Source organism: Austrofundulus limnaeus, unplaced genomic scaffold, assembly GCF_001266775.1.
Source record: "Austrofundulus limnaeus strain Quisiro unplaced genomic scaffold, Austrofundulus_limnaeus-1.0 Scaffold98, whole genome shotgun sequence".
Lineage (NCBI taxonomy): Eukaryota > Metazoa > Chordata > Actinopteri > Cyprinodontiformes > Rivulidae > Austrofundulus > Austrofundulus limnaeus.
Genome location: NW_013952500.1, coordinates 1,108,155 through 1,133,056, shown reverse-complemented (window position 1 = coordinate 1,133,056; position 24,902 = coordinate 1,108,155). Strand labels below are relative to the sequence as shown.

Sequence of the window (24,902 nt, the reverse complement as noted above, 5' to 3'; positions counted from 1 at the left end):
GAAAAAATGGTTCTTTAAATGTCTTAATTTAAATTTGCCTCATCTATACAAAACATGTTGGTATTTTTTAAATTCCAGTGAAATATATTTATGTTTGTGGTTGTAATGTGACAAAATATGGAAAAGTTCAAGGGGTATGAATACTTTTGCAAACCACTGTAGAAAAAGGCTGACTACATCTGCAGGTAACCGTGTTTATGTTTATTTATAACTTTAACAGGACTGACCAAAAACGTTTAACGTAACCACATGTAGACACACTTCAGAAAAGGGGCGGGGCTTGTGGAGTTACAGTAAGGATGAATTCAGACCAAAGCATTGCAGTTCAACTTTATATATTGAATGATTTAAATGTGAAAAAGAATGTTTAAAAGCAGAATATGTCTCCTTTATTATACTTGGAATTACCTTTATCATATTAAAAAAAACAAGATAAAATTTTGACTGAAACTCAGCGCAAAAAGCTGCATTTATTCTTAAATTATTATTTTATATATATATTTTTTGAAGCATGAAAATCCTGTAGTTTTATAAACATATAGTGGTCTCCTACTGATAATGGGTTTGGTCTCTGTGGTGGTGGTGGTGGTGGAGGGGACTCCAGGACATGACATAGCTACCTGTCACTACGCTTCACATGTTGGACACAAGACTCTGCACTCGAGTTCACTGCTTTCCACACTGCCGTTTGGACAATGTCATCAGAGATATTTACAACCAAGGGGTCAGAATCAGAACTGCATGCCGAAAGTGCAAACACGAACACAGAGAGAAGACAGGCAGGTGGACGTCAAATCAACAGGAAGACTTCAAACAAGCAGACACGAGCATGCATTTAAATGAAACACTGAAATAAATTTACAAGAAAAAAAAAAGAAAACATGACTCACAACAAGAGCTTTCAATGTTAATACATCAAGTTAATGCTGTCACTTTAACAAACATTCATTTGTTGAAAAGTTAATACAGGAAGACATCGACGGGACAAACATTTAAGCACATAATTAGAGTTAAAGAAAGTAAAGCCATGTGATTTTAAAGTTAGAGTTTTGTTATTTCAGTAGCTAAAAGATGACAGTGTGGGCCGCTCTCTGAGTTTGGGTAAACAGAGTTAACAGGCGGTGGTTTGGGTCAGATGTTTGACATCAGACACACACCCTGCTACCTCTCCTTCCACTGGGAGGCTGTGGGTCACTACTCCTATGAATGATCTGTTCAGGATGGACAGAACAACACACAGCTGTCCAAATGACCATTTCAACTCATACAGGATAATGTGATTTTAAATATAAACCATAATAACATTCAAATTTATGGATATATGTGAAGCATAGATCTAAAAAATAATGTTTCAGGAGATTTGTTTTTTTGGGGTTTATAAAGAACTTTAGGCAATCAGAAAATGTATTTAGCCTCCAAATGATGAAACACATCACAGTAGATGTTACATCTTAAGAGAAATAGACTCTAAGCCCTAAAATTGGAACAATGTCAATTAAACAATGGAGGGAACCACTCACCTCCCTGAAATACTGTACCGGGTTGAACCTGAAAACCTGACTTTCATTCCCACGTCCTCGTCTTCCTGCAGCTCGGAATCTTCCTCCTAATGGAAACAAAAAGATTTAAGGTGTTCATCACACATCTTCACTGGTTTTTACCGTTTTAATGACAGCATGTATGCTCACTGCCTGAACAGTAACAGTGAGATGAATCTATGTTTTTGACGTGTTCATTACGGAGGCACTCGGATACATGCATTGTTCTACACAGACAGTGTTAACAGATGAGCCCCATATCATGTTGGAATCTATCTAAATGCTTTATCTTGTTTGTTTTCTGCTTCGGTTTGAAACATTGTTGAGGAATTTTGGCGCGTTCTGTGTTTGCAGGGCTCCATGATCTTTTTATGGTGTTATGCATGTAATGCAGGACTTTGATGACCTCTAAATCCTGAATCATCATCATCATCATCATCATCTTTTATTTATAAAGCACAATAAAAACCAAAGTGTTCTGTAGGAACATAAAATATACTATAGAACTTTAAACAAAGTACAGGATTAACAGAATGAACAAGACCCAAACGTCTGTTTAAAAAGAGGAGTTTTGAAATGAGACTGACCCCGGATTTATACTACATGCGTCTCCACTACGCTGCGCTGCGGTGCGCAGGTCGCAGCTGTTCGTTTGTGTCTTAATTCATACAGAGTCCACTCCGCTCCGGTATGACAGAGTGTGCAGGAAGGAGATCACGCGAGAAATTCAGTGATAACAGCAAAAAATAATTAATTCTGTGAAAGACGAACTCCAAACACAGTTGAAAACATTAATATTAAGGCTTTTTGGTATTTATGTTGAAACTGTCTCGCTGTCGTCTTTCTGAAACTTCTGATTTCAAAATAAAATCCACTTGTATCGTGTGTGTACACATATGCTTCATTTACATGTTTCCATCTGCTTCCCAAACAGAACGATACATTCTGACAGCAGTTGTGTAGAAATATATCCATATATTTATTAATATAGCTGCAATTTCGACATTATTCCGACAAATTATTCTGCCTAAAAGTGTCTTATTTTGAAAATACGGACGTTGTGCTCGTTTCTTTTCCTGTTGGTGCGACGTAATCTTTAAAACTTGACTCCGGCGCAGCTCCGGCGCAGCTCCGACGTCCGGCAGAAATAGGATCTGTTCTAATTTTGCCGGATCGCCGTCCGCTCACCGCAGCCAGTGTAAACACTCTCATTGATTATAATGGGTGCGTATTTGCTGTGTAGGAGATACCCCAACATAACTTCTCATATTTAACCTAATTAATATCGACTAATATTAATATAGTTAATATATGAGGAAACGGGTTCTTTTCGATTTTAAATACTAATAATAATAACCATCACCTTTATTATGACCAAGACTTTGACAATGAGTATCGTAGTCAATAAAGTTTATCTAAAAATAAATGATATTTATTTTACAAAACAATTATTTACATACAAACTCATTGGAAGATGGATAAAGGGTTTTACATAAGTTGAATAACCAACCATTAACACTTAAAAAGGGTTAAATCTCGTTAATTTGACAACTTATATGACACAACAAGGTTCTTTGATGTTAAATAAACCTAATTGAGGCAAATTCTTAGTAAGAGTGAAGTAAAAGTTAAGTTTAGTGAAGGAAAAGTGGTTATTATGGAGAGTGAACTAGATTTTATCTTATCAATACTGTAAGGAGCCAGAAGGATGGAGCGATCTTTAGTGACACAGCCAGGACTCCGACACTTTTGTAACCAACGTTCAGCTTTACCTTTTCAGACGTCAGTCAGGTAAGCTTGAAGGTGTCCAGGTTTCAGACCTCTGAGACCCGCTTAGGACCATTCAGGACTACTTTGGACTCGACTTCCAGGAAGTTGATTATCTTTGGGTCGGTCCGGTTCCGTGTCAACCTGACACTCCGTCGCTTGGCTTCTCCAGATTAAAAACAAAAGGCGTCTCTCTGTAGTCTCAACTTCAAAGAGAGTTGCTGGGGGCCCACGACTGGCGTCGTCGTTAGGCTAGTGGGAAGATTAGCTCTTTTGCTCATGAGCTAAAATCTTCACCACGCTGTTCTGCTCTCTGCTGGGAGAGCCCAGACAGTTCCCCGAGTCTGACCCGCGTCAGACTCTGCTCGAACTGAACTGGCTGTCGACCTGGACCAGACACGACTGCCGGACTTTCGCCCGTGTTAGTATAGAAAAGATAAGAGAGGGGAGGTAGAGAGAGTCGTCTCTGGTCGACCTTGGTGTTAACATGTGTGAATCAGAACGTTAGAGGAGCGTCTAAAGTTCTCATGGGAAAGTTTGCCTCCTAGACAAAACACCACCTGTTTTACATGCTCAAAAGCTGCTTCTGTAAACTCTCAGCTTTTAGTGAAACTTCTCACACCAACCTCTGTTAGGCATAATTAGAAAATCATACACTTTTATAGTGAATCAAAAATAGAAAAACATAATCACCTTATATTCAAATAATGGTTGATTAACATACACAAAATAAACATTAAAATGATATATTTTGTGATTTTCTTCTTTTCTCTGGTTATAGTGAGAAGAACATAACTTGACATTCAGTTAAGCATAGAACTTTAACTATAAAATGATAAATTTAACTAAGAAATAACTTTTGCTTAAGTAAAATATGTAAAGTCAAAACATATAAAGAACATTACTATTTTGTTTATTATCTTGACTATAGAGAATAAAATGAAATAAAATGTCCCTTAATTGTTTAAGAAAACATGTTATGACCATAAAAAATGAACAGAGTTCTGTTCTTTAAAGGAGGCCTTCCGTGGTCAAGTTCAAAGGCAGGTGGAACGTTTATTCCACCCAGGGTGACCACTACAGCTGCGGAGGTTGGACCGGAGCGAAGCGGAGCTGGAATGCATGTAGTGTAAATTGGGGGTTAAAATCATTTAGAGACCCAGCAGACCTCACAGACAGAGGAAAGTTGTTCCAGAGCCTAGGACCTGTGACTGAAAAGGTTCCCCTGGTCACAAGCCAAGACCTGGGAACAACTAAAAGCTTTCGAGCTATAGATCTTATAGATCTACTCGGAATGTGAGGCTGTAAAAGCTCAGTAAGATAAGGAGGTGCCAGACCATTTAGACATTTAAAAAGCAAAAGCTATTCCAAAAGAAACAGGCAAACCAGTGAAGAAAATACAAGATCGGAGTGATATGTTGATGTCGTCTTGTCTCTGTTAGTAAACAGGAAGCTGAATTCTGAACCCGCTGTAGATGATGTACCAATGACTGATCAATCCCACAATAAAGGGAGCTGCAGTAGTCCAGTCTAGAAGTGATAAAAGCATGAATAACCCTCTCACGGGCATTATGCAGAAGATAATCCTTTCCTTTATAAGCTTCAGATGATAAAAAATAGATTGGATTACTGAATGAGTGGTCCGATTAAAAAAAAAACCTAAACTAAACTAAAGTAACTTTGTTGTAAGACTGCAGCACTGACTATCACACTACCACAGCCCCCCACCCCACATACTTATACATGTATAAAGAAAAACAAAGTGTTTACCAGCTTTTGTGCTTTAAGTTTTTTGTCATCTTCTGTTTTCTTTTTGCTTTCTGGCATCAGGTCATCGAGCCAGCTCAACTCTCTCTTAGTAAAGAAAAGATCCAGAAGCTTTCGGATAAAGGCCAGTGCCAGAACCTGGGGCCAAAACCGAAAAATAAATATGCATAAAAAAAACAATCCTTATAGCTGAAACCACATAAAACGATCAGAATTCATTACCATCATGGGGAATACAACGGCTGCTGCAGAGGCCTTGATTACCCAGAGCAAAACCAAACAGGTGAGCTGCACCAGAGTGAAGATATGAACCTTCCACAGCGGAACGTAGCGCAGGTAGATCAGATCAGGCTGGTGCTTTGCAGGCATACCAAACAGCTTGATCCTGTCAAAGAACTAAAAGAGAAAGTTGCAAATGAAAAGCACTACAAAGAGTGATGACAACAGGGTAAAAGACAATATGTTAATCAGACAGAGGAAAAAATTTAAAAGCTTTCATGGATTCTGAGTTGCTATCAAAGGTTTTTGAAGTTCAGGAGGCAAACACAGTTTTAATAACAACTCATGACTGCTGTTCTGCTTTGGTTTAAAGGGTTTATTATCTTCAAAGGCAGGCAGAGCAGACTCTTACTTGAATGCCTTTGAGGGAAGAGACACCCATGTAGAGAAAGACTCCATACAGAACAGGCATTGGAATAAACTGGAAAGAGAAAAAAAAGTAAAGTGCAACTTATTTAGAGCTCGCGTGGCACTTTTACAAAACAAAAACAAATGCCTGAATACTCTCAACTGAGAACATCCATCTAATAATGTCTTTCTTACCTTTAGTACTGATGTCATGAAAACAGAGCAACCCATGAGAACAAAAATCATGAACCCAGTGACCCGCTGCTCCCGAATGCCCAGAAACTTGGGCTGCTCCCCCGGTGCTGAGCAGCCGGACTCCACCTTCAGGCTGTTGACATGGGAAATCGACAGGACGGTCGCGGCCACGAACCACGGCAAGCCCATAATGGAGCACACGCCCAGCATTACTGACACAATCAGCAAGTCCAGGTGATAGCCACAGCCTTTCTGTAAGATATACAGAAAAACAAGCAAAACTGAAAATTTGACATGAACATTAGCAATGTTTACAAAAATAAGTAATCGGCCAATGGGAATAAAAATACAGTCAGCTTGATCAAAATTAATATGAAATCCAAATGAAAGGGGTGGTTTATATAGAACTTTCTTCTGTGGTTTTTTTTGGGGGGGAAAGTTTACAACTCTGTTCAATACTTCTATTCAGAAAAGAAGTCGGTTGCATGTAAACTGTCATTGTAATCAGATTGTGCCCATATAAATGATACATACAGATTATTTATCCCAAATATATTTCAATCCAATCAAATAATTTTGCACGTATTTAGTACAGAGTTCTGAGACAAAGTTACTCAGTGTTTTCTTTAGCTTAGTTGCTGTAAGTTTAAGGTTATGTGCATCAAAAAAAAACTTAAAGCTTGAATTAAATCCAACCTTTAATTTGTGCTCTTTGCGATTGATGATGACTGCAGTGATCTGCTGGTCCATAAAGATGAGGATGGTGCAGAGCAAAGCAGGAAGTGCCGCCACCAGCAGCGTCCACCAGGGATTTTCTCCTAACGGATCCATCAGCCAGCCTCTGTTCTTTGAAGTTGGCTGCATGGAAAGAGGGAAAAGCACGTTTCGCAAATTGTATATAAGAAAACAGTTGCTTGAGAAAACTTGTTTACAGATAATATGCAGTAAAACAGAAACATTTGAAACCACGTGCCCACCTCAAAGCGGTCAGGAACATTCAGTTTAGGACTTGGGATTCCCATCAGAAAATCCACCAGCACCATAATCATGATGGTTATAAACACAGCAAAATCACTGATAGTGGAGCGCACCTACAGCACAGAAACACAAACACGCAAAATTACATCTTTTTAACTTTCCTACACAACATTATATGTGACAGGAACTTCACTAAAACCATGTTAGTTCTGTAGAGCCACCAAATAAATGATTTTATCTGTGTCAGCTGTAAAAATCACAAAATGAACATCTGCCTACAGCAAATTTTAAACTAACTGTTAGTGTGTGGGAGGAGAGAAGAAGCTCTTCCTTCTGTGCATGAGGCTGCTTAACGCATACTAATGACTGGTGCAATGTAAACATTTACAGACAGAAGAAGTTTTAAATACATCAATCTTCAATTGTTTTTATCGGCGTTACTTCAATACTCTGATGTGTATTATGGATATTATCTATTTAAAATGGTTCACCTTGGTGGGGAAGTATCTTTCTGTCTTAAATTGCTTGAGGAAGGAAGATAAAAAGAAGGTGGTGAAGAAGAGGATAATGGACCAAAAGAGAACATCGGGGATGTAGGGTCCATGGTGACCACAGGCAGGTCCAACAAACTCCCCATGAAAGAAGTTACACATCTGGAAACAATAAAAAGAGTCAAATCTTATTGTTGATGTTTCATTTGTTTTATATGGACTAAAAATAAAATTAAAGTGTTTTGATATGTCAGTCATGGATTTAGTTCAGCCAAAGTGTCTGCAGCTATGAAAGACGTTTTTGTGTCCTTGAATAAATCATTATAATTAACAGCTGGTGTTACACAGAAGTGGTTTACATAAAATCAACGTTCACCAGTCTGTTGACCTTGAATGATTTCCAGATCTTAAATGAACCCGTATTCCTCTCCTAGTTTCCCTCTGACTCGTGATTGGATCTGACAGTTGATGGATGTTCATGTTTGCCATTTTCAGATTTATTTTCATGTTTAGAAAAGCAAGACTTAATGAGCTTTTCATGTTTCATGTAAAATAATATGGTGTAACTTTTGGTGAAGATCATTACACTTCAGACCCTGATTTTCTTCAGTGTTTAAGCAGTCCTCTCACTGAAGATTGACTTGTTTATGTTACTAATTAGCAATAATATGCCTTTAATGACTGTGTCGGTCACATTTTTTTAGAAAACCCATTTTTCTCTTGAATTTTCTGAAGCAAAACATTGATAAATTAATCAGTGAAGAAAGCATGGTTTCCTATCTTGTTTTTAATGCAGCAAGCATTTAATACATGATGTAAACACGTTTTTCTCCTCCAAAAATAATGTCAATATCCTTTATAAGTATAAATTGTTTAAATAAGTGTAAGCATCAAGGTAATATCTGCGTCTGGTCTGTGCGTACCGTCCTTAACGTTGTAATTGCTGTTTTCTACACTAGAGGTCACCCTGAATCAATCTCACCGTGACGTTGAGGCTGCTCCACGGGATCGAGTCGGAGCTGGGGTATCCGGAATGGTTCCACTTCTGCATTAGTGAATCTGATGCGTTGGCTGGTGGAGAACACTGACACCTGGGGACAAAAGAAGCAAACAGGTAAAGTCTGCACCTTCATCTCAGGAGAAAAAAATGTTCAGTTTCTTTTAAAGTGGATGCTCATAAGTATCTAAACCACAGATACTGTTTTTCTCTCATAATGTAAATCACTTAAAGTAGTATACTATATAATATGCATTTGCACAATTTTGTACATTTGAGAATAAATTATACGTGGATATTATCAGATCTTCCAAGGTGCCAATTATGGAACTCTCTGTGCATTGTTGCCCAAATCAAATTCTGGAAGTGGTCATTCAACTAGATCTGTTACAAAAGGACAACTGATATTACCAACTTTTAAAAACTGTTACGGCCAGAGGTCTTTCTTCTATGTTTACACTAAAGCATGGAATGACATTCCTCAAAACATAAAGTCCATTTCAAAACTACAGCCCTTTAAGAAGAATCTTGTCTGCCATCTGCTGGACACTTTTTGTTGTGCTCATATTTAGACGTCCCAATTTTGCAAATGCTGCCTTTTTGAAATTTGGTATGCTTGTTCGTCTTTGTGTCTATGGTGTGTAATGATGTGATTGTGATGCTGTAATTCTGAGTGTTTTATGTGCTGCAGAACAGGAACCTGCTGTAAAACAGCAATTATGCTGAGTCAGGCTTGATTTTTAGTAGTCTTTTCCTGTTGAATCAATAAAGCAAATCAATCAGAGAAAAAAGCAAGCGTCTTACTTGTGAGACGATTAAAAACAAAAGACTCAAAGTATAATTTTAGCATCGTCACTCACGAATAGAAGGTGAGATTTTCTAAGTTGTTGTGCATATTGACAGGGTAATATTCTCCAAGGTGAAAGAGCTTCTCCAGGGCCTCATAGATGAAGATTATGCAGATGAGAGCTGCAAAAGCCTCCTCTGTGAAGCGCGTGATGTAGCAGACCAGCGAGCTCGCATCTGTGGCCACCAGCACAATGCAGAGGAAGGCTGTCCACAGGCCGATGCTCGTCCGCAGCGACAGGTAGGACAAGCTGTAATCACTGGGGAAAGGAAGACAAACAAAACACGGTAAATGCATGCAGTTTAGGGCCTGGTAGTCGTAATATCAGCATTTTCACACTCACTTGCAGAACTTGAAGAGGATCTTTTCAAACACTAAAACAGGCCCCGTGCTGCCAAGAATAGTGAGGGGCTGGCCTGCAAAGAGGGAGTAGGCCACTCCTGTCAGTGATGCTCCAAAAAGAGATTCTATTGCACTCTGTGGAGACAGAGGATAGGGACGGAGTGAGGGAATGAGAAAGGGAAAACAGGGAAAGCGAAACGGCAACGAGGAGGATTGAGAGGGAAAAGCTGAAGAAGAAAAAAAAGGAGAGGTGAGGAAGAGAGCCCCCCCAACCAGAAAACAGAGCTTGGATCAAACAGAATCTGTGTGCTGCGTTCGAGTGCCTCAGTAAACTGTTCCAAAGTTTCCACCCCACTGAGTTGTCTGAATTCATATCTCGGTGAAGCTCTTGACTGCTGAGTTTACTTAGACACATTTCACACATCAGATGACCGGCAGTGTCTGTGCTAACAGTAAGGGCATCTGGATAAACAGCAGGGACAGGAAGAAGAGAGGGGAGCAACAGTATATTGAACAGTAGCAAGATAAACATTACAGACTGGAATGTGTTGATCATTTGAAAACATGATTTTATTTCCATGCCTATGTAACTATTTATCAATTTTGTTCATTTAAAGTGGTGGTATTATGCAAAATCGACTTTTTTTTTTGGTCATTCCCTCATCAAAACCATACCCATTCTGTTGCTATGACTCATTCATGAACGTTTGAGAAATCCTTGACTCTCCTGTGGGAGCCATGTGGAGCTGCCTAAACGTGTAGTGGTACAAAGCGCTGCCTATTTACACAAAGCTCCTCCCTGCCCCACAGCGCACCCCTCCCTCAAAGCATTGTTGGGAAGACGTGCTGAAGTGGGAGAGTCAGAAGCAGCAGGAAGTTCTTAAAGAGACAAAGGCCAATTTCAAGGCATTTTGAAAGGCTATGATGCAAAGTCACATTTATTTTTGATATATGCAGTGTTTTCATAACAACTGAAGGTAACAGATACTTGATTGTGGAATAGAATTGAACTATGTGCCTTAAAATACATAATACCCCCATTTTAATAAAATTACATTGTACATTTGCATTTACTGTCCTATATCATTTAATTATTTGATCAAGTTGCTTTAGATTTAGTTTGTTCCTCTATTATTTTATCTTAACTCTGATTTTAACAAATTGGTATTTTTATGGTTCCTCATGTAGAATAATGGAAATATTTTAGGTCTAATTGGTTCTTGAGTTCAAGCCCTTTATTTTGTAGTTTTAATGATGGTTGCTCTTTAGCTGTAGGAAACTGAGTTTAATGATAATAATTAATTTTCTATGCTACACACTAATGCGTAGACACACCATGGGAAGCCTTTGTTAGACCAAAGCTGAAGGGAATTCACAGTTAGAAGCAGTGCAGCTACTTATTAACATAGGTGGTGCTTTTTTATATATACAGACACACAAGTTAGACTGAGTTTCTAGAGAATAATAGTGATTCTCATTCTAGAAACAAACCTTTTGTCTGCACTCTAAACATCCTGAAACTGAGGGATTAGAGTTTAATTCTCACCAGGTTCATAAAAAGCACAAATATTGCCATTTCAGTGCCGATCCTCAGAACTCACTATGTTGCCTTTTGTGGCCTCTCCGAGCAAACCTCCGAATGTGATGACGGGGGACATGCAGGCGCAGTACAGGAAAAGGATCGAGGCCAGACACTGAAGACTGAGTGAGTCCCTAATGTCGCTCCAGTAGAAGGGTGCTTTCCGCTTCACATCCAGAACCAAACCTCCAAAAATCCTGGAGGAGGAAAGAAGCACGTTGTGTTTGGAATTGCTCAAATAGTACTGCAACATATCATTACAGATCAAAGGAGGTGATTTTTATCATGTATTTTTAGGCCTGAAGAGTGTTTAATAGAGAAGCTTAACTCTCTTCATGCTGAAGAGTCTTTTTCTTCCTTTTGCATGAATAACCAAGATCAGAAGACACGACAGACCAAAATTAGGATCACAGTTAAAGCAGCTGCCTTTCTTTCTTGCATCAAAGTGGTACTGAATAGTTCTATTGTGATGTTTTTATATGATTAATGGGTTAATAATAAACAGATAAAAATCTGACTGTTAACCTTGCAAATCTCTGTGTTTCTTTTCATTTTGCCTTTCTGGGGTTCTATTTCTCATATTCATTTCTCACCTGGAATATGTTTTTACACCTACCCAACAGCTCAGCTGTGAGGTCCTTTTTAATTTTCTTCTCCCCCCACACACACACCCCTCTGGAGAAATGTCTATAGCCCGCCTTCACATCCCCCTGCTGTCTCTTTTGTGAAGCACGTGTTTTCAAAAGCTCTCTTTACATTCACTTCCTGCTCTCCAATTCACCCAACCCTCCTCCAGTAGCTCCCCTCATAGCGCAAAACCTTTTATAGTAAGGAGTGGGATTCTGTAAATAATACAGTGCCTCCCAATAGATGTGTGTGTGTGCGCAGGCCGTGTGCATTTGTGTGACGTTTCAAATAAACACTTTCTCCTTGCTGCTGGCTCTGGCTCTAGAGACTCGCCATCAGTTCACTACCAATGTCAGCAGCTTATAAGCACAAAGCACAGCCATTTATTTGCTCAAACAATGGTAATGTTGGGTTGAAAAAATGTTTGATTCAATATCTAACAAAAGCAAAAATCAGCAACAAAAACATCAATTATAAACCTGATTCAATTAATATCTAATTACTTTGCTAAATATGTTTTTATATAATTTTAGAATGAAGCAGTTTGTTTTATCTGTTCTGCTGTTATTTAATGAGGAATCATAAAATCATTAAAAGCACATAAAAGATAATTAATGTACAATGTCAAAGATGAACACTCAGCTGTAGTGTTGCCTGGCTTGCTTTGTGTCTTAGGTTGCATTTATTTAAAACCTGTTGATTGAAAAGTAGTGACAAATTAGTTATTTTTTTTAATTTGGAAGTTATTGACTTACTTATTACTGGCTACAAAAAAGTATTTGATTTTCTAAATCTGAATTTGTCATCTTTAACTGGATCCATTTTGACCCTCTGCTCTTACACAAAGGTAATGTTGGTTAAAAAAGTACTTTTCTGCAGATATAAGTCCAACAATTTTGTCAAACCTCTCAACATCACTGGCTAAAATGTAGTCCTAAACAATAACAAGACCTCCATCTTTCTATTCAACTGGAATCATCCACTTTTTGTTTGGATTCATGCCTATTTAATCACCCCTTACATGGCAACAAAATCACATTTTTTTATGCCTGCTAATGCTACCTTTGGCATTTTTGTCAATTTAACTAATGTTTTCATTTAAATAAAACGATAAGGTTATAAATGAACAGAAATCACATTTTTGAGTGTAAATTTGGACCATGAAAGTGTACTATACTCAACCTCCCAGTCCTTTGAAGCTCTGGTCCTGCATGGTGGTCATCCCCTTTTTCCTGCTCTCCATCTGAAGCTGCAGAGCCATTAGGCTGGGGTGGTCTCTTTCTCTTTGACTAAAGGTCAAAAGACATGCAAATAAAACATGTATGGAGGAAGAGTTGTTAGTGAAATCTGGCAAGGCAGCGTTCAACGATGAATCTATTGATAAGTAGCAGCCGTTCTAATCTCGCTTTTATCAGCTTGTAGGAAGTGTCTACTGGACACTGATTTGTCTGCAAATCAATTCTCAACCAACCAAATCAAAGACATACAATCAGATATTATTCACAAAGGAATCCTGACCAAAACGTCAAAAGAGAGACTTGCTAACCTGAGATGGGACATTTTTCGGGGGCTCAATTCGGATTGTGGGGTCCCATTCTCCAGGGGGCAGGACAGTCACCTGATCGAGGAACTCATCTATCCCAGATAGTAGATCTGTTCGATCTTTGGCTTTGTAAGCAACATCATGAAAAATCTAAACGGTGAATAAACATCCAAACTTAGCTGTAATGAACTTTAAGACTTAAAGTGGTTTAAAATGGAAAAAGTAGGACTTGAAGAATCAGTCATCTCTCACCTCATCTGTCATTAGTGTTGCCATAGATCTGCCAATTTCATGGTACTGTGGTCCTTTACCATGAGGGCCCAAAAGGAGGAAAAGAAACCTTTGCAAAAGACATTAATTTAACACATCAACTATTTATGTGGCAAAGCACCATACACCACATCTTTTCTCACTTTTATTGAATTTAAGCAAAAGAAACAGAGTTATGAAAAAAAAAACATTGGTAAATCCCCAGGCTAAATAAGTCAAATGCAATCATAACTTTTACAAATGACTTTGCCCGTTTGCTTCCAGAGTGTAATTACTTAAGTGACTTTTACTGGACACCTAATTTTAAAAGTAAAGTCGTGCAATTTGAGATTACCGTACCTTGTGGGAACGGGCACCTCAGTGAGGCCTGTGATAAGGACTGCCGGAGACAATCGTACAAATGCAATTATGGGCTTCTCCAAAAAGTCCACTTCGCCCACAAGCACGTTAGAGGCCTCAGCGCCCGGAGGAATCTTTCTCATGAAATTCATGTCCACCTGAAATCCATAATGTATTTTGGATTCATATAAAAGCAAACAAAAAGTAAAATTTTTTTTTTAAAAAGTAGAGAACGAGGAAGTTGTGGCAGAGAAAACAAAAAAGAGCAGACCACTACATGCAGACACAAACCCATGCAAAAAGATATGAAACAATGGTAAAACGGGGATTGGCAACAAACCTAAGGAGTTTCAGTAGGAACACATACAACTAAATAGTGCTGAGCAAAGATAGTCCATTGTTGTGAACCAAATCTTATCCTATTCTCCAAGTAAATATCTGTTGTTACTAAATACTAATGCAATGCCTGTGCAGGAACAAGTATGCCTCTACCCTGCTGTATTCTTTGACTCATATACAAACTGCTCCCTATTTTTGGCAGGCATAATGACTGGTTTTATAACAGCAACTATTGGCAGTGTGCCATTTTAGTTAGAGGATGATACACTACAAAACAGGGGAGTGAATGGAAGTCATGCAATGGAGGTGGACATTTTAAAACTAAACCATTACATAACCACCTACAGTTTTGTTTATTCGATGATTAATTCTTTGTCCATTAAAGGAGGAGCAAATTTGCCTTTCACTGAGCTGAGACGAAAGGAATATGTGATGTTTGATTGGTGACTTTTTTCCAACACAAGATGCTGAAATGTCAGTGAAAGCCCAGAAACGGAAGAAAAACACAGATGATCTTGGGCCATTCCACCATGAAGGACTGTGTCTGTGCTCAGTACTGTAGTTAGGTTACCTTGCTGAAGTCCACACTGCTGCTTTCTCTACTGACCCCTACTTTGGACGGCCTCCTTTCCACGGCCTTGTTGCTGTCCAGATTGTTTGGCAGTGAGTGTGGAGACACGAGCGGTCCTGGGAGGTACAGGAAAACAGTGGTGGTGTGAGAGAGTTGGAAAATTATTAGAAGAAAACAGCTCCGTGGTTCACCAAATATATGTAGTTTTGCTGTCATTATTACAAGCCATTTGTCTTTTATGCCCATCTACCTGAATATTCACTTAATATGCCAGACAGTTCACAGAGTTAAGCACCTTCACATATGTGTGTGCACAGCTTTCTGCATATTTCAGCTGCTGTGATCTGAGTCATACAAGATACAGGAAACGCTAGCACTCGAAATGACACGTAAAAAGCAGATGAAATGAGGGAGATATGTGTCTGAATCAAAGGATAGCACAAGCCCACTATCCTCTGAATTTCTGCAGTAACACTTCTTTTACCAGGTTCTTTTTTCTTCACATTTTGTCATGTAATAGAAGCACACTGAACCACTGAAATATGCCTTAGGAACTTGGAATGATGCCACATTATCTACAAATTAGCAAAATGTGCCATTGCAGCCAGCAAACGTTTGGCTATTAACCTCTGCTCTTTAATAAATCCTCCAGTCTGGAGTAACCCCAGTGGATGCTGGGAAACTCTGACTGATAACCAGGAGCATGATTGCTCACATACCTGACAAAGCTTTTAGGAATATGAGAGGGATTAACTTGGACCGTGTCTGCCAAAATGACTACATTCAGGGGGACTAAGCCCTGAAATGCTCAACCAAACCAGCTTTTCAAACTGTAGCATCACTGTGCTACCTCCGTCTGATGCAAAGGAGTAAGTAATATACAGACACTCAAACTTTTCCAAGACTGGCAGCATTTTTTTTATCTCAATGAAAGGTCAAAAGTATGCAAGCATTCATAATGTAATCTAGTATTGGTTTGAATTTTAATTTTACATCTAAAAAAGGATTTACCAAGTCATATATACGCAGTTGTTAACCTGATGAGTACAACAAAAATATGTAACAATGTAAAATGCCCATTGTTTTATGATGCTGAAAGGCTAAATAACTGCAAAAAGTGAAGTAGTTCCAACTGTAATTATTATGTAAAATGCATATATCAATTTGCCACAACATTAAAACCAATCTGCATATTTTCATGTTTTCAGCACCCTCAAATTATCAGTGTCCATCTGCTATCTGGTACTTAAACATCACCAACAGATCTTTTAACTTCCTCTAATCTGTTGGTTTTATGTCTCATTTTCAGGACCCCAGACGTTTAACTGTTGTAATATTCCATTTTCCATATTACACAACACGTGCTTGCTAACATATCACATCTTGTGCAAGATGCAGCTATAATGGAATCAAGTGTTCTTCACTTGGTTTGAATGTTGTGGGCGATCAGTGGGTGTCACAGGTTCTGATCAAAAGATTTTTTTTCTTATAAACAATAAATATTGGAACTAACACATTATCAGCATTTTTTATCCAACTACGTACTATTCACAACTTTTACAACCTTTAAGTTGACACTAAGCCACATCATTAACTGCAATAATTTGAAGTTGAAAGCTAAATGAGCTTTAAGAAATCCCACACTAATGTCAAGATTCTTGCCTCCTGATAACATGTATTATTTTTCTTGGAGAGGGTACAATTACAAAAGCATCTCAGCTATAAAAAGGCCACCCCCAACCTTTCAGTTTCCCCCTACGTGAACTCTCGTTATTCATGACCCACGCTTTGAAACAAATCCGTTCCTAGAACGAAACAAAACACAGACGTACATATAGGCACGCACACAGAGGCTAATAATAAACAGGCACAGCCTGGTTCCAGGAGAACAAAACGTCACTGTGGGTGTGAATATGGTAGTACATAGAGTACAAACACACCATGACTAATCGGAGTATATTTTTGGCCATACGGCTGGCACATATTGCTGCCACAACACTCTTAATCGGGCAAAAGAATGTTTATTCTTAAGAATCGATGAGGAGGAATGTGTGGGCTCCAAATAATGTCAGTGGAGAAAAGCACAAACTGCGAGACACTTATATCCATGTGAAATCATAATGGAGGGTCAAAACACTATAAGGAAAATACTTAAGGATGTATTGAACCAGTCTATACATCATACAACACACAAAAAAAAAAAAAACTGGGATGTCTAAAGGTAATTTCATGGTACCTAAATACCTTTCCTGTTAAAAAAATGATAATACTTATTCCAGACTTAGCTTTTCAGGATTACCAATCAATTTTCAGCCCTTTTTGACATCCAAGTATAAACATTTACTGTACTGTACTGTACTATTTACTGTAATATAAAGGCTTTTAAAGAGACAGCTGCTCAAAATCATTTTAAAGGGATCCCCGACTAGTTGTAACATTAGACTTTATTTAAAAAAACACATATTTCAGCTGTAAAATAAAGACTGTAAAAATACCGTAGGATGTTTAGTTTTTATCATTTTTAAACTAAAAGTTGAAAAATATGTTACACGGACAGGGCCATTTTATTTACACACAAAGCATTCTGGGTAAATGATGACATGGATAGGTCATCGGTGTGAGGCTGCTAGCGAGCTATATCCACCCTGAAGGTTAATCTTGGACAATATCTGATGATCGACTCGTTTAAATGAAACCAGAGAGCGTTGACAGAGAGGAGAAGGTAGAAATGAATCAGCCTGTAACTGAAAATATGGATGGAGGATCTCAGGTTAGCCTGTTAGTTTGTCGCACTAGCACCAAGCTAATACATATAAGGCAATACAGTGTTGTTGCTAGTGCGAAGGCTAACAGGCTAAGCTGAGGTTCTTCTTCCATTAAGCAGCTCTGTTGTCCTCCATCCATATTTTCAGTTACAGGCTGAGTCATTTCTACCTTCTCCTCTCTGTCAACTCTCTCTGGTTTCATTTAAAAGAGTCGATCGTCAGATATTGTCCAAGATTAACCTTCAGGCTGGATATAGCTCGCTCACACTGAGGACCTATCCACATCATCATTTACCCAGAATGCTTTGTGTGTAAATAAAATGGCTCCATCCATGTTAAAATATATTTTAAAAAATTGACAAAACTAAACAGCCTACAGTATTTTTACAGTCTTTATTTTACAGATAAAATATATGTTTATCAAACAAAGTCTAATGTTACAACTAATTGTGGATCCCTTTAAAGCATATACTGTCTATATAAAGTACTGTATGAACAATATAATTCACAGCATGAACTGCTGAAATAATGCATATCAAGAATAACTGGGAATTTCAAGGTTATATCTAACTACCCAAAGATGGATTGCAGAAAATAACACAACTAATGCTGCAACAGTCAAGTAAAAAACTGTTTTAAAGACTGAACGAAAATGAGAAAAATTACTGACAATTATTGAAATCCCATCTGATAAATTTAATTTGAAATATCTTGAGTAATGTGAAAAGATTTCAACTGTGTAAAAAAAACTGGAAAAGACAGGATGCAGTGTGGAAGATAGAGGGAGAAAGAGAAAGCCATGCAACTGCAGTGAAAGGAGTACGAAAGGGAAGATAGCCAAGTAAGAACAACATGCTGAGGATTGTTTAAGGAAACTATGTAGAGGAAATGTTTGTTTGCAGAGACGGCAGTAAGTTGAGAGGGCAGTAAGAGCCAGAGACTGTGTAAAAATAGGTCAGTGGAACAGACAGATTTAATGAGGCGGAGAGAGCGTAGTTTTAAAACTTTTTGGATAGTCCAGTGTCTTAGTGAGTGAGCCTTGCTGAGGGTTATTGATGAGATGATCGCAGGGCTGGAGGTTAGCAAGGTAGCAGGGCTTTCATGCTACTAGTGCTAGTGTTCTCTGTTCAAGCTGTGACTCACACTGGCAGGCTACACAGATATTTGCCTTCTAAGGGCTGCAGCTCAAGGTTCTGCAGCGCCGAGGATGTTCGCCGGCTGAGCTGCGGTGATACTGTGTCCTCTTCTGCAGAGTTTGGCGGGTCGTCATCCTCAGGAGGAGATACGACCACCTCTGGGATGTCTTGGGGGCCGAGGCCCGCGCAACGCGCTCGTGACGGGCTCCGAGAACGGCGAAACAACGAAGGGGTATTGTGCGGGGTGTTGAGGGGGGAGGGGCCAGAAGAAAGCCCGCTGTTGTAGGAAGACGAGGGCAGGAGGTGGTTGAGCAGAACGGAGACTCTTGACTCTCGTCTTTGGGAGAGGTTGGAGACAGAGGAGGCTGACGACCCTGGCTTGTGGAGAGAGAGTCGAGAGGAGGACAGGCCCTCTCCTAACAGAGAAAACAATGGCAAAAAGAAGAAAAGGAGAGGAAAAGGAAGAATAGAAGGAGGGTAAGAAGAGGGTAAATGTGTAAGGGGATGGAGCAAAGAGGATAAACATATGAAGTAGATGCACAATACACGAATGGTACCAAGAAGAGGCAAAGTGAGGAAGGATGGGTGCCTCAGAGGTGTAGTAGAGAGCATCATGCTTGCATTAACGTGTTAAAAGCATAGCTGTGCACAGCAGATACTAAGAATAAATCAGAGGCTCTGCAAGAACTAAAATGTGTTGCATTCAAGTCCTAGCAAACTAATCAAACACTGACTATAGTGAGTTTTTAGAGACTTGCATGCAAGAGAGGATGAGTTAAAAGGATGTCAGTGCAAAGTAAGCAAACGAGTTCACTGCCACAGACAAACCATTCATAAATAAGTTTAGTCACATCTTACACTGTCGCCATTCATTGAAGGTTGCAACCACCAACCTTCAATGGGAGATGTATCATTTTGAACTCTCAAATGTGCATTTTCATGGCATGAGAATGCAAGCCCAACAAGGCCTACAGGCAAAGAAGTGAAGAATGTGACATATCATTCAATAACAAACCTCAAGCTGATCACCAAAGATCTTACAGTGCAAACCATACATTAAATTTTTTGGCCGTGCCCATTCAGAAATTTTAAAAAATAAAAAAATAAAAAACACATACAATACTGACACACAAGACAAGTAAGGAATTGTTACCAGAATGTCACCTTTGAGGAGTAAAAAATCATTAATTCAAACCCCAAAGCCAGGCCAGCCACACAGGTTAGCACATACTGTACTTTAGCACCCAAATTTCTCTTCCACCAAGGGGAAAAACTTAATCCTCTGGCATTTGCTCACTTTTACCTTCCACATCATACGCTGACAGTCAGGATTTGAACAGGATTGGACTTTTAAGAACCGTTCCCCAGTGATTGAATAGATGGAAGAGCAAGAAATGTGAGTGCGTTGTAGGATCTCACCGTTTCTTTCAAGCAAGAATGGGTCAGAATGTTTCTTGCCTATGTCAGCAATGGAGCGCACCAGAGGAAAGCGATTGCTGAGCTTTCTCTCGTTCTGATGGTGATGCTTCTTTAGCATTGCTTCCCGCACCTTGTGGCGCAAGTCCTCCTTCAGCTGGCCTGTTGCCACCATGCTGTCTATGACCATGTCTGAGTCACACAGAAGTGGTAACATAAAGACAAACATGCAGGAATGATAAATTACATGACCATCGTGAGTTTTCCTAAGAACATTTTTTATGTTTCATAACCTAACATAGAATTACACAGAATGTTTGAATCCTGTATATAAAAAAGGAATTTGATTGAATTTACCTGCAATTTCCTCAATACTGTTGGCCCTCATGTCCAGCAATACTGTGCCATTCAGTATGCAACTACGCAGTTCAAACAAGCTGTGAAGCGACAATGTGGCCACGTAGGGTTTGCTCCACCTCTCTCCACCATCTTCCACATCCTCTTCAAATTTTAACCATCTGACACACACAGAAGAAATTAATTTACTTTAATCCTCAAAAATGTAAGACGCAGCATTTGAAGGAACTTTTTTTAGTTATTCAAGCATTAAAAGTTTAAAATTACATTGTTTTAATGCAGCCAAAATACTTCAAACTGCACAGACTAACAGAAAATTGCAAACTGAATGACTTTTACTTCAAATCCATCCTTATTTGAACATGCTTTCTGTGTGAGAAAACAATCACTGAAGTGCCAAACAAAAATGGCACAACTTCTGAAAACTTGGAATACAAAAACATGTTAAAATTTTAAAGTAGACGCCTAATATCAATGTAGATATGATGTTTAAAGACCGTGTTTCAAGTTTTTTATGAATTCAACCTGGAAAGACTCACACGAGACAGAATGAAATTTAGGAGTTTTGTTGACATGACCAGACCAACAATGCTATGACAAATGGCATTAAGAGTTCGGCGCTCGGACCCCGGCAGAGGACGAGAGCGCTGAGTGAAGCTGTAATCTCATACGAGACGCTTTAAGTTAGGGGTAGAGATTTAATCCCCCCGGGGCCCGACACTGGTGGTGGTGGTCATAAGAGATCTAAAGAAGAAGCCAGCAGTTTGTGTTGAATGACTTCATCACAGACTCCCATCCTGAGCAAACAGTGGAGAGGAAAAACTCCCTGTTATCAGGAAGAAACCTCCAGCAGAACCAGGCTCAGGACAGGCGGCCATCCGCCTCGACCGGATGGGTTGGCGGACGGGGAGAGACACGGCCGAACGTGGAAGCACCAGTCGAGACGCAGCCCCCTCCAGAAGACAAATGCTGGAGGACGGGTGGTGGCGGGCCAACGGCCAGCTGGCACGCAGACTGAGTGAACGAGGTGACTGGCTTTTATTTACTGACAGACAGGAGCCGACTGGACGAAGCTGAGTTGCGACGATTGGACACAGCTGAGCTTGAGATGGAGGTCTGCAGGAGCAGGTAAGGTTAGCAGTCTTCCAGGCTGAATTTTCGTCACCAACTCCATTTCACAGAGAATTAATAAAGTGAACTTTGAAAACAGTAGCTGCGTTTCCATTGTAAATGTGCGCAAAACTTTGTCAATATTCTGTTAATGTAAAAAAAAAAACATAGTTACGCAACTGTGGTGTTTCCATTAAGGAAGAAATGCTATTAAAGTCATGCGTGAATATGTTTGTTCTCGCTATAAGTCATTACAAACATGGCGGCAATGGATGTAAACACATAGCATGTTGCTACCACGACACTAGCGCTCATCAGAGGAGACGTCGGCGTCTTCTATCGAGGCTTTCCAGCGACAAGCCCCTACTTGGGAGTGGCTACTTATGTTGTGTTTTTGGGAAATTGTAGTCGGTGAGTTTACTATTTTATACTACTTCTGTGATATTACTACTATTTCTACTTCCTGTTATCTTCTTCGTCATCGTCTTTTTCGCCAGTAGAAACAGCCGGTTGTTGATCATGTGACTCCCGTGATGCGAAAAAAGTGTTTACATTGCAGTTTTGGGAAAAACACCAATTTCGATACGGCTGAAATACCACCTCATCCTAGCGCAAAAACATTTTGTCCACAAACGTATTTTTTTTTTCGAAATTGACGTGTTTCCATTGAGCAAATTCATTTTCGAAATTCTAATTTGCACATTTTCATGGTCATTGGAAATGGTCAACGGTCAATATCTGTTGTTTTAAATACACAATTCTATGACAGTGCATGAAAGTAAAATATTAATATTAACTTGTGCTTTTATGTGCTAAAAAATTCCCACTAATATAAACCTCTTTGGCACTTTGGCTTTTTATTTGTAGGAAGTCCACTGAGCTATATTAGGCTCCAAAGACTTCACAGATTCAGTCCAGTTCCAGTTTACCCATCAGGTTATTCAGACCTGGCTGTCTCTCTCCACTCGATGGCATCACCGTCTCTGAAGGAGAGCTCATCCATCTCAGTGAAGAGGTCATGGGGGATGTGCTCAAGGTCATCATCCTCTGTTCCCAAGATAAACTGCACTCTCTGGGATGGTGTATCTGATTAAGTGAAAGAAATGTGTCAAATTAGAGAGCTGATGTGGCGCTAAATAGAAAAAAAAAACCTGATATGGCAAATTACAGTAATAAACAATACCATTTTGTAATAATTTGAGCACATTTCGAGGGAGTTAAAAATATTGTTTGGGTTCTCGTACTACTTCCAGCTTTGATTGTGCAGCAACTTCTTGCACGCATCGCACTAAATGTCAGCGCCTTCAATCTGTCAGGCGCTTTTCCACAGTGGCCTTTAAAGCTTTGTTGCAATAAATGTTTTATTCAAATCTGAGGCACACAGAAACAGAGAACGCTCAGGCAATGCTATGATTAATATTTGTGTTTTGTTTGAGGAGGATTTCAAGTTTTTTTAAACTAAGCTGAGGATTGCTGTCATTTCAATTACTGTAATAATTAGATTAATTTAAATCAAATTACTGCATTTCTAGGCACTGTGAAAGTCATGCAGCAGTGGTTTCTGCCTGTAAGAAGCATTTTAAAGACAGAAAACAATATAAAAAGCTTTGCTTTATGTTAGGTTATCCACTGTTCAGTGAAGTAGCTTTAAAAGCAACAGCTGCACAAAATCTGGTGTTAATGCATCCAGGCTTATCCAATCACATGTAGAAAGATTTATGGGAATCAGTTAACACTGGTAGTTACAGAACATCTCTACGTGGATCTGGTCTAATTTTACTGAAGCTTCCAATAAAATCAGCTGTAAATTACCTCACAAAAAGCCACTGGTATTTCTGGTGATCTCAGTCACTTTATCATAAATTGCACATTCAATTAACAAAACCAAACAATTTAAAGAGAGTGTACCTAGAAACATAACAGGGCCAAAGCTTTTAAACTGAACTCATTCATAAAAGAAAACTAAGCAGAATATTTTCTGTCACTGACTCATATTGTACCTTTGCACAACTGTCTTCATTCTAAGAACGTGGGCGCAGGTGTCCCAGCAGACCTGTGCGTGTGATTTGAGTGAGTCCACGGTGTTCAAACACATAATGAAGCTTTTGACCCAAGTTCAACAAAGAAAATCTGTTCTTTCAAACAAGTCTTTGCTCAGATTCTCTCGTAATCACTTCTGATTTCCCATGCTGCCAAACTTGCCTCACTCTATATTCTGATAATCTGATCCAATGATCTTCTAGCCTGCTTTAACCCAAGCCAATCAGTCTGACCATAACTCTTTAAATTTCTTTCTTATTTCTGCCTTACCAAAATCATCATTTTGTCTATAAGAATGATGAAATATGAGCAATTTATTGTTATCGTTTATTGTAAAAAAGAAAGTCCCAACCATAACTGGGGGATTCTCTGCCATCGTCCTTTCCTTCCTCTGAGTCTCTGTCCTTCTTCTTTCTGTGATGTCTGTGTCCTCTGTGGCGGTGCCGCCGTCTGCTTTCCCGCCCAAGAGGAACATGGACACCTACGTACACTGCTCTGTGGCCTGAGGAAGACAGAGACAAAAAAAAAAAAAACAGATGCCAGATTGTTTCGTGTTATAAGGGCAACAATAATAATAAAACCACAGATCCGACATGAGCAACATTAAAGTTTTCTCTAAAATCTTATTAAGCTGCAAGTAAAACAATAAATATAAAATCCCAAGAATAGACAGAGACCAAGTCAAAAACTTTAAGAAAACCAGAAGATGACTTCTTCAGCCCTTCCTTTTCCCTCCGATTTTGTCAAGTTCTCCCTATATTGTTTCTGCCACAAAGGAGCTGTGCTCTGAAATACACATGGTTTATTTTTACCCTACACACTCAGCCAATACTCATTTCTCACAGATGAGTCATCTGTCTTTGATTTGAGAGGGAGCCCTGGAGGAATGACACCGAGATGTAGCATGAAAAGGAAAACAGAAGGATTTGGATGATACGAGTCGAACAAACGAAGAGAGAGAGAGAGAGAGAGAGAGAGAGAGAGAGAGAGAGAGAGAGAGAGGGGGAGATGAACGAGTCTCCATGATGGGAAGTGATGGGAGTTGTAGAATGGAACGCATCATTCTGTATCGTTTTGTTTATATAAATGTTGGATAAGCTTTACTTTTTATGTTGCTTAAAAGTTCAATTTCCTCAAATGATTTAAAGTGGGTGAGGGGTGGGTGGGCAATTTCCCTTTCAAAAAGTAAGTGGGCTTAAAAAATTAATAATGTAAAAAAGCCTAATAAAAATACTGTATTTATTCGTGTATAATGCAATCT

General features: G+C 39.1%; 1 protein-coding gene across 7 annotated transcripts in view; it reads right to left on the bottom strand.

The window, feature by feature from the left end:
• Window positions 1-24,902, bottom strand: part of LOC106520856 (sodium bicarbonate cotransporter 3) — a 51,270-nt gene that overhangs the window by 5,296 nt on the left and 21,072 nt on the right. For 2 of the 7 annotated variants that reach the window (XM_014013128.1, XM_014013129.1), the window contains exons 3-25: window positions 23,994-24,143; window positions 22,549-22,687; window positions 20,492-20,652; window positions 20,138-20,326; window positions 18,751-19,134; window positions 14,818-14,933; window positions 13,908-14,065; window positions 13,551-13,638; window positions 13,302-13,448; window positions 12,938-13,044; window positions 11,151-11,325; window positions 9,551-9,684; window positions 9,221-9,466; window positions 8,346-8,454; window positions 7,364-7,525; window positions 6,872-6,985; window positions 6,591-6,752; window positions 5,895-6,146; window positions 5,704-5,772; window positions 5,295-5,468; window positions 5,076-5,210; window positions 1,521-1,606; window positions 621-737 (exon numbers count right to left, since the gene is read on the bottom strand). In XM_014013128.1, coding sequence (XP_013868582.1) covers window positions 621-737; window positions 1,521-1,606; window positions 5,076-5,210; window positions 5,295-5,468; window positions 5,704-5,772; window positions 5,895-6,146; window positions 6,591-6,752; window positions 6,872-6,985; window positions 7,364-7,525; window positions 8,346-8,454; window positions 9,221-9,466; window positions 9,551-9,684; window positions 11,151-11,325; window positions 12,938-13,044; window positions 13,302-13,448; window positions 13,551-13,638; window positions 13,908-14,065; window positions 14,818-14,933; window positions 18,751-19,134; window positions 20,138-20,326; window positions 20,492-20,652; window positions 22,549-22,687; window positions 23,994-24,143 — 3,574 coding nt within the window. The remainder of the gene's footprint in view (window positions 1-620; window positions 738-1,520; window positions 1,607-5,075; window positions 5,211-5,294; window positions 5,469-5,703; window positions 5,773-5,894; window positions 6,147-6,590; window positions 6,753-6,871; window positions 6,986-7,363; window positions 7,526-8,345; window positions 8,455-9,220; window positions 9,467-9,550; window positions 9,685-11,150; window positions 11,326-12,937; window positions 13,045-13,301; window positions 13,449-13,550; window positions 13,639-13,907; window positions 14,066-14,817; window positions 14,934-18,750; window positions 19,135-20,137; window positions 20,327-20,491; window positions 20,653-22,548; window positions 22,688-23,993; window positions 24,144-24,902) is intronic. The other 5 variants (XM_014013130.1, XM_014013131.1, XM_014013132.1 and 2 more) reach the window with 5 other exon arrangements.